The 12,924-nt window shown below is 41.0% G+C and overlaps 1 protein-coding gene across 2 annotated transcripts in view; it reads right to left on the bottom strand.

Annotated features, from left to right (window-relative positions):
* The window catches only part of GABBR2 (gamma-aminobutyric acid type B receptor subunit 2), a 495,489-nt gene that overhangs the window by 17,274 nt on the left and 465,291 nt on the right, over positions 1-12,924 (bottom strand). For both annotated transcript variants that reach the window (XM_069778774.1, XM_069778775.1), the window contains exons 15-17: positions 10,538-10,762; positions 4,002-4,184; positions 1,480-1,609 (exon numbers count right to left, since the gene is read on the bottom strand). In XM_069778774.1, coding sequence (XP_069634875.1) covers positions 1,480-1,609; positions 4,002-4,184; positions 10,538-10,762 — 538 coding nt within the window. The remainder of the gene's footprint in view (positions 1-1,479; positions 1,610-4,001; positions 4,185-10,537; positions 10,763-12,924) is intronic.

The following is a 12,924-nucleotide window of genomic DNA, read 5'->3' as shown; positions in this document are numbered from 1 at the left end:
GAAAGGTTATATTTTCTCCTTGATTTCTTTGCCAGCATCCTACTGCTAATGGAGTGCAACCTGCTGTGGGAAGCATCCCATCCTAAATTTATACCCAGCGTATCTCTTGAGAAGCATTTTTATTTCTCATACCCAAACTCAGATGGGCATTTGGCACAATGTAATGTATCTTTTCTGCTTGAAATATTATTCATGATTTATCATTTTTCCTAGAGCATCTGACATGAGTGGAACATTCTATGTGTTCCTTTCAAACACTTGGTAAAACTGCCTCATCCCACTCACTGATGTTAGTTCTTGCTGCTGATCTCAGCCCAATAATCACACGCCTCCAGCAGCTATTTACGTTTTCCTTTTCCTCCTTTTCCCCCTTCTGTTTTTTAATTTTAAAAAGGACACCGGGAACTCTATGGAGCTCTTCCTTTTTTTTTGCCACAAGTTACACAACGAAATGTATACCCAGGCTAAAACAAAAAGCGCATGAAAAAGTAACCTTATCCAACCAAAATTTCAGTATACTTCAAACGCATATATGAACTGTTGCTGTTCTAAAATTATTCTTCAACAACTGTATTTACAGTGGTAGCTTCTGTTCCACTCAACCAAACTTACGCTGCCACATCAGTGGGAAGCCTGAGCCTAGCATGGCAACAAACATGCAAGTCTATGGCTTCCCAACACAGGGCAACTAGTTTTTCACGTACTATACTAATATTCAGCTGTACAAAAAGTCATTCGCCAAAAGTCGCAAAGTAGATACATTCTAGAGTCAGAAATGGAAGCTGAGTGTCCTGGCTTCCTCTTTATTGCACTATGCACCAGATCTTATTGCTTCCCAAAAGCGAAATAGCTTTAATGGAAGCAATTCTTTCAGATGTATTTCTTCAGGGAGTGATGCAAGAGACACAGTAGAAACAACTTAGGAATATTACAGTCGTCATGAAATCCTTTTTTATCAGTTCCTAGGGAAGAATTTTCATACATGAGTGCCTTCAATTCTACATTTAGAGTCCAAATCAGCACTGAAATATTTACATGCTTCTCTTCTATGTGCTTGGTAGCAGTGTCCAAAAGCAGAATTTGAACGTCCTACTCAGACGAGCACATATTAAACTGGGCTTCCTGCTGCTGAAGGCTGGCACAATTAACTCTCACAATATTTGAAACACTCTGTGACTTTCCTCCCTCCATGCAGCACGGAAACCTTGACTTCCGAACACAAGTATGCTTTTAAAAGTTTCCCACTTTGCCATGTGTGTTATGCACACAGGGCATACAATAGAAGACATATGTACAGAGAAATAACTACTCAGTGGGTACCATATAGCTTATTATATGAATCTGCATGCTTTCTGTAATGCAACCAAAATATCTAAAGCTCTATCTTACCAAGGTCCAAGTGCTCTGGAACAGATCCAATGAGATTGCTATTCCAAATCTTGGTGGGTTAAGCTACTAATGCATTTTACTAACTCTCACCTTTGCTGTCTGTAAAGTTCCGTATACTAAGAATGTCATTAAGATCCTGATAGTGGTTCTGCTTAATGTATGTTGTTTTCTCAGGAGTGTCCTGAAGCTGCATCGTGACCTCTTCCAAGTCTTTGTCCAGCTGCAAAACAGAAAGAGTATGAATCCCTAAAAATTCAAGAGTCGTTCCTTCAGGTATCTGCAGTAATTGCATAGCTTTCCGTAATTAGACTAGAAGGCAGGTGGTAGTGTAATTGCCACACTGTGCCAAATACAGTTTTCTTATAGCACTACAACACTACCTCTATAGATCATGCTACAAGTAACAAACCGCGTTCAGCTGTGATATTGCACACAGGGCATACGAGAGGAATAAGCTTTAGTAGTTGAGAGTTTAAGCAATTCAGATGTACTGCTGAATGAGAAAGAAATGGGCATTAGAAAGCCTAGTCTGAAAACCTCTCAACTATTTATTATTTGTGTGTACAAATGCTGCATATATAGCTATAACCGCTTTGTTAAGTCAATCAAATTATCGACCATACAAGAGAATATAAGTGAACTATGGCATCAGGGGCATGTCCAGCCACATGAGTGACTGCAGTCAACTCTACCAGGAATGTTTTTTTTTTCCTAAAGATTATCTTTACTCCTTTTACCTTTCTTAGAGAGACAGACTCCTGTTAGATTTTTTGTTTGTGTCTCTGTGTGTGTGAAATTTTGAAGAAAATCCAACTCACAGCTTTTAGTTTGGGGGCTGAGAACACTCTATACTTTTGCGATTTGAAAACTACCCCTGTGTTTTAAATCTTTTGTGTCTTAAACTGTGTAATCTGATAGCATAGGGAAACAAGAGGAGGGGGGAAAAAAACCCAAAAATCGCAATTGTTTCTCTCCCCCAAAGCATCCTTTAAGAACTAGAGGGAGAGAAGCACAGATCTTTTTTGACTGGAAGAGCCAGAGCACAAATGCCGGGTTGGTACAGCCCTGGCCTTTCGCGCTGAGCTGGACACAAGGTGCTCTCCCCAGCAGCTAACTTGTGTTCAATGGGCTACAACTTGTATTCAGCTGGCTACAGCCCCAGCAGAAAATAACCAGATACAAGCATCTTAATGGTGATCTGGGATGCTCTCTGTGAACAGCTGTCCAGGATGCGGTGTCCAGAATATGTCTCAATCACTACTGGCTTAACTGAATTTTAAAACAGTGCTGAATTTAGATTTCCATTGTTTCCTTACAGAACTGGGACATAGCAACTCAAGGTAGATAAGCCAGGTAGGGCATGCTCCAAATCCCCTTGAGAATGAATCTCTTATTTGGACCTACTGGTTCTGGCTATTTAATTTAATCTATTTAAGCAAAGTCTAAAAAGATCGGCAGGGTCCTGCATGCACTAATATGGCTCAATTGCCCTGACCAGCCTTACTTGTGATCACCATTATGAGCCTTGCAAGGCACAGGCTGAGATCTTGTGAGTTAGGAGGCTTAGTAGAAAAAACTACAGTAGGATAAAGAAACTGAAATAGCCAGCAGTCAGCTGAGCCTTCATGAAAAACTGCAAGGCTCTCACGTGGAAGGGACCTGGCAAAGCTGAACTAAATTTCTTTAACGAGGCAGAGATAATTTTTGCTTCTGGTGTCTTTGGTAGTCTGAGTAAAAACCTTTTGGTTACCTAGGCAGTTGTCATTGGTTAAGATCTGGATGACGAAGTAATGGTTGCAATAAAATACCTTTCTTCAAGGTATAAGAATACTTCACAGACTAGGCAAGAACAGGTTCATTTTTTGTAAGATTTGGATCTGTTATGGTTATCTTCTCTCACAAAATGGGAAGTCTTCAAGGCTGATATGTCATTGTTTGAGGTCTCCTGAGCAAGGATGGACATAATTAAAAATATACATGTTATAGCTCTAATGGAATTCATGCACTCCATGTACTTAGCCTTTCTCTCGGTAGAGACTGAAGAAGCTTCACAGCCTTTGTGCCAAAAGGGTCAGCTTACGTGATCCTAAAAGTCTTTTCTACCTTAAGAAAATATGTGATTCTGTTTCATGGCAGATGTAAAAATCTGTCTACCAAGTTTTTGAACGAACTCGCAGAGAGGCTGGAAAATAACAGCAACAGCAGTCTCTGAGCTCAGCCACAAACAGAAACAAAGATAGCTCTTAAGTGCCCCTGGGGCTGCGGGTCTCTGTTACGCTTGCATGTAAAGGTTGCGCTTCTAGAGCTATTGCTCCATGGTGCTCAGCATGTCCATGTGAAGCAGCAGGGTAATTTGCCTGTTACAAATAAATAGGGGAAGTTTCATTTTAATTTGCTAAGGCACATTTTCATTTTATCACACCTGCTAACTATTTGCTGTATTAATTAGCTATTCATAGAAATCATCTCTTTCCTATTATTTCAGTATTTTTCTATGGGGAAAGCTAGGTTTTTTTCCTCTAAAAAGTAGTCAACATATAAGCAGATCACAGAATTGCAACAAAAAAATAACAAAAAAAACTTGCCTAGGCAGTATATACAATAAACAATACCTCTGTAATTTTCATTCTCAAGCGGTGGTTCTCTGACTGCAACCCTTCTAGTCGAGATGTGCTGGCCTGATTGACGCTGGTGACTGATGTTGATGTTTTTGAATCTTCTTTCTTTTGATTTTGAGTGAACTGAAATCGTCTGTTCTGTGTGGCTGCATCTGGATTTGTCCTCAGTGTGATGAGCTGAAAGGTTTAGAAGCCTTAAGAAATCCTGTCCACAGTTTTATTTTTGCAGCTATTTCTTTCGTATCTCAAAATATTGACAGGCAAACCGAGTTCCTTTCTGACTTTCAAGTACAAAATTCTGGAAAGTGAGCTCTGCTTGCCATGTGCAGTACTTGAGACGATTTCTGAATAACTTTACAGAATAGGTTGAACCAAAATGATTTTGCAAAGGGAAGTGTTAAAAAAATAGGAAAAACTAATTTAAAATATATTTAACTGGATTTTAATTATGTTAAAAATACATTTAAATATTTAATCAGACATATTTTTCTCCTTCATTGATATCTTTGTACTTTCAAACGATATATTCCTTCTTTAAGAAAAAAAACAACCCACCAAGCCCTTCTCTTCCCAAGCACAGTTTCATCTGAAATTTCTCCTTTCCTACTGTTACAAGTAACACTCAAGCAGAGAGAGGCATGAAGCAGGAGCATTAACAGAAAAAACTCCTGGGAGATTGCACTCTGGAGATAACAGAAACTTAATTAGGTTTTAGTGACCCAAAATAAACCAAATCTGTTCAAATAAATTAAATAAGCCACTTAAAAAAAAGGTTAACCTTAAACATATTTCATTTGAGCGAATATAAGTAAGATTTAACATTCAGTGACAACGTGAAAATATCACCTCGACATGAGGAGAGAAAGCTACTAGCTGTTTGGCAAAGGGGAAAGAGCTTCTCAGATTACTCTAGAGAATACAGAATTTGTGATTACTTGCCAAGCAGCATACTTATATATTTGTATACAGACAAAGCTGAAGGAGCTCCTTGCCCTGAGAGCACAGGCCGTGCATCATAAATGCAAAGGTGTTGAGTTGTCTGAAAAAAGAGAAGGGGCAATCATTTTGTAAGCACGGCACAGCCAGATTTTGTGGTATAGCCCCATTTTGGAATTGGTCCCACTTGTTCTTCGGAGCATGAAACTATTCTGCAGCTGCCGTGGCATGAAATAAGGACCTAACTTCTCACAGAGAGAGATCTGACTGATCAGATACTGAAGCACTTGGTCCCTGACAAGTATTTACAGACCAAGTCTGCAGATCGCGATGATGCTTGAAGAAAATAAATTTCCTTTCTCAGATGATAAAGGAGATGGAGAAGGCTGAGGTACTCAATGCCGCCTTCACCTTAGTCTTTACAGGTAAAACTTGCCTTCAGAAATCCCAGACCCCTAAAGCAATTGAACACAACAAGTTCATGCAACCTGATGAGGTGTATCTCTGAGGACTAAGGGAGCTGGCCGATGTCATTACGAGGCCACTCTCAATTACCTTTGGAAGGGGATGTTGACTGGGAGAGGTTCCTGAGGTCTGGGAGAAAGGAAATGTCACAGCTGTGTTCAAGAGAGGTGAGAAGGAGGATCTGAGGAAATACTGCCTGGTCACCTTCGCCTCAGTCCATGGAAGGTGCTGCAGCAAATCCTCCTGGGAACCATTTCCAAACATATTAAGAGCAAGAAGGTGATTAGAAGCAGTCATCGTTGATTTATGAAGGGCAAATCCTGCCTGACCAACCTGAGATAGCTTTCTCCAGTGAGATGTCTGGGATGGTAGATGAGGGGAGAGAGTTATTTTTCTTGACTTAAGCAAAGATTTCAACACTGTCTCCCATAATGTCCTCACAGTCAAACTGATGAAGTAGTGACTAGGTAAGTGGCCAGTGAGGTAGACTGAAAGCTGGCTGAACTGCCATGCCTAAAGGATTGTGGAAGCCAGTCACTAGTACTGGACCTCAGGGGTTCATGCTAGGACCAATAATGTTTAACATCTGTGTTAGTGACCTGGATGGTGGAAGTGTGCGCACCTTCAGCAAGTTTGCAGATGATCCTCAAAGAGGAAGAGGGGTTGAGACACCAGTTGATTGCACTGCTGTTCAGTGGGATGCCAAGAGACTGGACATCTGGGCCAACAAGAATGTCCTGAAGCTGAGCAAAGGGAAACACCAAGTCCTGCCCTTGGGGAGAAAGAAACCCCAAGCACCCACCCAAACAGGCTGAGGGTGTTTGGCTGGAAAGCAGCTTTTCAGTAAAGGCACTGGGGATTGTGGTGGACACCAAGGAGAACGTGAGCCTGGGCCAATGGAGGTGATCCTTCCTTTTACTCAACTCTGGTGAGAGGACACCTAGAGTGTTGTGTCCAGGTTTGGGCTCCCCATTACAAGAGAGACATGGGCCTACTGAAGGAAGCCCAGTGAAGGGCCACAAAGTTTGAAGAGGATCAGAACCTTTATGATACAAGCAGAGACTGATGATTGTTTAGCCTTGAGATGGAAGAGATCGGAGGGAACATTATTCATGTGTAGAAATATGTGATGGGAGAGAGTAAAGAGGATAGAGCCAGACTCTTCTCAGTGGTGCCTAATGAAAGGAAGGGAGGCACAAACTGAAAAACTGGACATTTCATTTAAACATCAGGAAAAAGCTTTTTCTACTGTGAGTGTGGTCAAATGCTGGTACAGATGCTCAGAGAGGTTGTAGAGTATTCATCCCTGGAGATAATCAAGACCCAACTGCTCAAGGTCCTGAGTAACCTGCTGTAGCTGAGTCTTCCTAGAGCTGCCTGCCCCTCCTCTCCCACATTTCTTTGATTCTAATTAGGCTGGCTGTAATGACCAGTGTGTCTAACTCCCAGACCAAAAACTGCATTAAAATGAAGTTAAAGGTGAAGAATGGTAATTACAAGGCTTCTTAAATTAGCAGGCAAAACTGTTACAAGATAAAAGCTCTGCAATTTGATATGGTCTAAGTTCAAACTGAATATAGGATACAAGTATTGCCATCCATCGACTCATCTTCATCTGGGAGTTTATATATAAAGACTGGATGTTTTGCCACAAGAACATATGCTCTAATGAATTCGTTCACATGGTGTGGATTAGATGGAAAAGTCCATGGGCAATGTGTTCGCTCACGCTGCACAAGGGATGAGGTTAGATGTTTTTTTTCCCTTTTTTCTGGCCATAAAGTCAGTGGAACTTCTGTCTTGCTGCCTCACATTCATGCAGTTTCAATTTCGACAAAAGAGTCAATGCTGAATATCTACAAAGATTCAGTGCCAAACAGAAAAAAAATGCTACCAACATAGAAAATTAATGTTTTAATCCTGGCCCCCTAGAACTGATTTTGCCTTGCTGCTGCTGCTCTGCAGGAAACTGGATCAGAATTAATGTGTTAATGCCATTGCAGCCAACGATGGTATGCACTCGGTGGGTGACTAGAAGTGAGCACAGTGTTCTGTCTCAAAAGGGATGGAGCAGAAAAAATGGAAGGACATGGAAGTTTGATAAACATAGGTAAATATGGGAAAATTACTTCATGAAGAGAGAATACATGTTAGGATTGCTTCTTTTAAAGAAGTGATGAGTATGCTGAAAAATACTATAGACGTTGGCCCTTAAAAAGATGATTAGACATAGTAGTTAACTTCTAACAGGTAAAATATACATAATGTATGTTTGAATTCTGCAGATCACTTCTACAAGATATCCTTGAGCCCAGAAATCTATAACAGTTTTGAAAATGTCTGGACATTTTTTAATCAGATAACAAGAACGTCTGCAGTTACTGTAAGCCAGATGCAGTATAATGGACATCAACATTTGTATTTGAGGATACATTTAAATGGAGAGAGTGATGAACATTTTTTTCTCTCATCTATCTTACTCTGCTATGGGATTTTCCTCATGTTATTCTGAGGCATTTGGTGCTGAGCAAAATGGCAGTGGATGAGGTGGACATTTAACTGGAGAAGTATAGTAATTGCCATGTTTTAAGTAAATAAGATTACTAGTGCTGACAAGAAGTAAGGGAAAAATATCATGTTTCATTCCCTAGTTTGCCTATGTTGTTGAATAGTTGCCTATTCAGATTCATAAAAGGGCTGTGGGGCAAAATTGAATTCCTGCGCTGTTGGCCCAGGAGACTGCTGAAGATCAGTTAAAAGGAATGTGTTTTACTCTGTATGGTGGAGAAGTAGAAGTACTTTCCTGGCCCAGAAACACATTACTGCTTCCATCTGCCTGGCCACAGTTTAATAAATGAAAAAGCGCAATCCTCCAAGTCTTCATCATCATCTCCTGCGCTTGATGAGCCACAGTCTTTAGCATTTCACCAGTGATCTTCCTGTGTCACCAAAATTGTACTAATTGACTACACACTTGTTAAGGGGAGAGATTTGGTGCCTGTCTCACACTGACATCTTACCTAGATGTACAAACTGGGCGGTGTCAGATCTAATTTTCTGCGGAGTCCAGACAGGCTATTGGGAAACCTGTGCTGAAGCAGGTTGCAGGAGAGAGCGCTTGCCAGCCGTCCTGCTGTAACTGTGGCACAGCATGGCCAGAAGAAATGTAGGGCAAAATATACAAGTGCAAGAAGACGTCTCCAGCTGTGAAAACACTCACATGGGCATTGGAAGTGCTGCATTCCAGCTCCTGCTTCAACCTCTTTTTTTTGTACTTTATCCAATGACCGTTTTTAATGCAAAATAGCTAAGCATTTGGTAACCTGACAATACATGGAATGAGATGAAGTACTTCACGCTTCAAGTTTGGCTACGGTTCATGTTTGTATTTTGAGTAGAAAGAACTGAGAGGAAAAATGAGGGCAGGGTAATTGGGTTTAAAAGAAGAGCAGAGGAAGGGGTTAAAAAAGGAAACAGAAAAGTCATTTCAGAGCCTGTGGCAGCAGAAAAGAAGGATGGGCAAAGGAGCATGAAAGCAAAGGGGCAGAAGAGCATGTCATAGCATTAATAATATTTTCTCTTTGAAGAGAGTTCTGACATTCTGTGGAGGTATTTTTGGCATCAGAGTTTTAATATGCATTTTCATACAGCTTACACACTTAAATCTTGCAGTATTTTGAAGTACCCTCCATTGCTGTGCTTGTGAATGTTCCCTTAATTTAGAATGAAGTTGTGATTCTTGCCTAAGATCCAGAATAAAAATATGACTATATATGTCTGTACAGCTTTTTAATATTTGAGAAGTGAATTGCAGATCTTGTAAAAACATCCTGGTTAGTTGGTCCTGGAGAATAATTACTTTTGCTTTTTCGCAGATCAGAAGTCAGCTTCTATTGCTAGTCTGTGCCTCTAATTTCTTTCAGAGGGAACACTTTGAGATAAATTTGTTAACTTGTTCCTTTTACACATATAGTTCTTGGTCCCCCTTTTAGAACCATCACCAGGGATACCACTTAGCACCAGAACCTATTCCCTATAATTTGCTCAATACATTGATTGAACATGGACCAGTAAAGAGTCATGAACTTTTTATCACAACTCATTTGAAGAAGCTAAAAACAGATTCCAGAGGTGAAAGGACCTGCATCTTGACTCTTGCCTCGCAAATGTTTCAGACATCCAACTGCATATGCATTTGATTTGGGGTAATAAGCTAGGTTTATGCAAATCACTGAAAATGAATACAATTATACATTTTACTTCAAAATTTCAAATACATTCTCCAGAACTTGAGGCTTTGCTGAAGTACGCTTACGTAGAAACCGGTTTCCCTTCATTTGAGATCTGTCATACTCATGTCTAAAGCTTAACTCTGCAAGTGAAATGATCAAGTTCCAGCCCTCTGTGGGTAAGTGTCCTCTCAGTTCTTCCAATAATGCACAACAAACACATCCTCAGAGCCCAAAGGAGTAAAAAGAAATGAAAGCATATGCCTCCCAGTCTGTGCCTCACTTAGTCCATTAATATACCCATTAATAAATATATCTTCAGTGTCAGCATTTGCAGCGTACATACAGTTTTCCTCTGAAGTACCGATAAAGCCTATTGTACCACCATACTTGAATACTTTAGAGGTTTCAACATAGTTGAACTTAGAGCATGCCCGTGAACTAAAAAGGTCTTACTGTTCTGTAGGTATAGAAGCAGAGATCCTGATTATCTTGCTTAGGATACATAAGAAACGTGGCAGAGTAGTCAACTGGACCTGTCCCTCCTGAATCCCCACTTGTCACCCTTTCCAAAAAGTTCCTAAAATTTGGAAATGGAGACTATTCCATTGAAATGACAAAAAACAACCTTGTTCCCCCAGTCCCAGATTCAGTAAAGATACAGGCATTAGAGACGCATGTATTCACACCTCTGTAACTTTGCATATTCCACTTTCTCCAAAATCTCATGAAGTTTTGTTCTTCCTTTCAGGATCCAGAGACAAGAGATTATAGATGGACTTGGTTTAGAATTTACACACATCCCCTGTACTGGAAAAGGCAATAAACTTCTACATATTAAATCCCAATTACAAAACAGAAGGAAAAAAATCCAGACCCATGCTAAACAAATTCACCTACCTTAGGTACAAACACAAGGCAGAGAGTAATGGTGCTGCAGAATATTATGACTAGAGCAACAATGCAGAACTGCACATTGGGTTGGTCCCGAGTAAGGAATGAAACAGCAGCACCAATAATGCACATTATCCCCACGTTGTATACACTCATTCCAATGTACTTGCTGTCATTCAAAGCAGGAATGCTGACATTTCGTGTCTCCCAGGCTAGGAAACACCCAAATAACTGAAATGGTAAAAGAAGGAAAAAAGACGATAATTATAAGAAGAATTGGCTGACAACCAGAAAAAGCATTAATTTTAAACTGGTATGTTTTCTAACTTGACAAATATAGGCGATACTACAATAGAGATATACACCTACCTTTTACCCAATATCTAATTATCTATGTGATTTGTTTTGCTCACTAGGACAGATTCCTGCTCTCACAAGAAAAATGTGAAACTTGGAATTAGTTGCAATGGGAACAAATTTTTCTAAATGATATGGCTATCTTTATTTTATACTTTTAGTAATTTTTAAAGACAGTCCTTCCTGTTTGTTTTCAAGGATTCCAGTAAGGATATAATGTGCATTGTTCTTTTAGCTATTTTTAGGAGCTGTTTTCAATATACTCTTATCAATCCAGTCATTCATTGTATGATTATCATCTACATTAATAAACAGCAGTGCCAAGATGTGTCCCATGGGAGACAAATATACAATGTAGAAAGTGTCACCCTAGCTGTTCAGACTGCAATTATAATGTCTTTTATTATAGTGGGAGTTGGTAATGGCCTTTCAATTGCAGTTGCCTAATGATTTCTGGCATAAAACATTCTTGTGGCAATTTTTTGTTTGCTTTTTTCTTTGGTGTATTTTTAAGTTTTAGGCCCTTTGTTATTTCCAATATGCTTTTGCAATTCAGCAGGGGAAAGTCTTTAGCATAAGGAAGCTGCCTTCATCCCTTGAAATTTAATTAGATTTTTCTACAACATGAACTGCTGCAAACGATTATTTTCTTTCTCTTGCATTCCTCAGAGAAATTCTGGCAACACAGTAAGACCATAAATGAACTAGGCAACCCAGCCTACAGACTAGGCAAAGCCTGGTAAAAGTGTATGGTGCCCTGGGAAGAATGGCAGACAGCAGATGGTATTGGAGGGAAGCGAAGGACAGAGAGAGGAACCATCACTAAGACCCAAGGCATGGTTTCTGTGTTTTCTAGCTTTTTTTGATCATGCTGCAGGGACAGACAAGAAGGAGAAAGAAAAAAGGTGCACTCCCATTGACCTTGGTACCCCTCCTTCAAGACCATCACATTTGTCCACTGCCATGTCACGGAGATAATCTTCTTTTTTATACAACTGCAACCCATGTGGTAATCCAGGAAATTAGAGGTCTATGATGATGCCATTTGGGGATTAATTGCAGTTGCCTAGTAAAAATTTACCTTCTGCTTTTTTCCTGTGGGAAAAAAACATTAAAAATTTCAAAGGCATAGAACCTGGACTAGAAGAACACTGTTGGGTTGTCAGTCAAGCACAAGAGAGTTGGGAACTGGCAGCCTTATGTTTGCTGTACAAACTCACTTTTGCCCTTACGTGCTTTCAATAGTAGTAACAACTGGACATTAATAACTGCAAATTTCCTTGATTATTTGCTTAGTTTTTACCTCAACTAACAATGGCGACGAACCCAACCACTTGTGACTCAGCTGCTTTGCACTCCCCCAGAAACTAGCAGGCTGCAGCCACCTACCTACTCACCCAGGCACTTCAAACCAGGACTTACTGCCGAACTGCCAGCCCTGCCCTCCCGTCGCTGAGCTTGTCTGCTAGCTTATTTCATTCTCTTGCCTACAGCACATATGTTACCCTGCCACGTGTTCGTGAGCAGACCCAGCTGGAAGGCTTTGGCAGATTAGGCACCTACTCTCAGCCCATGGAGTGCGGCAGGTTGGAGGTGCTGCCTAGTCCAGGCAAACCTCTTGCTCACCCGCTTTCCAGCGCTGCCGTCATTGCTGCAATCCGTATCAAGATACGTAGGCAGGGGTGGCCCTTCCGAGCAACAGCAGCAGCCGTTGCCCTTGCAATCCTTCCCCAAGAGTTCCTCGGCACCAATCCTACCCTGTCCCCTCCACGCGCTCCCGCAGTACGTGGTCCTATCCAGGGCACTCCTGTGCCTCCCTGTTGCAGGCCTACCTCTTCTGTTTTATCCACCTCCTCTAGTAGGACTAGAGCCCACACCTCACCCCAGTCCCTTGCCTCTTCCCCTGCCCTTCCCAGCAGGCTAAGAAGTGCTGCAAGCGGAGCATGGGAGGGGGCTGCTCTTGAGGGGTCAGGGTGTATGTAGGCAGCTCTCTGGAGCAGAGAGGGGTCTCAGAGCCATTCAGGTAGGGCAGTTGA

The sequence above is a fragment of the Haliaeetus albicilla genome, chromosome 3 (assembly GCF_947461875.1).
Source record: "Haliaeetus albicilla chromosome 3, bHalAlb1.1, whole genome shotgun sequence".
Classification (NCBI taxonomy): domain Eukaryota; kingdom Metazoa; phylum Chordata; class Aves; order Accipitriformes; family Accipitridae; genus Haliaeetus; species Haliaeetus albicilla.
This window is presented reverse-complemented; position numbering and strand designations above follow the sequence as displayed.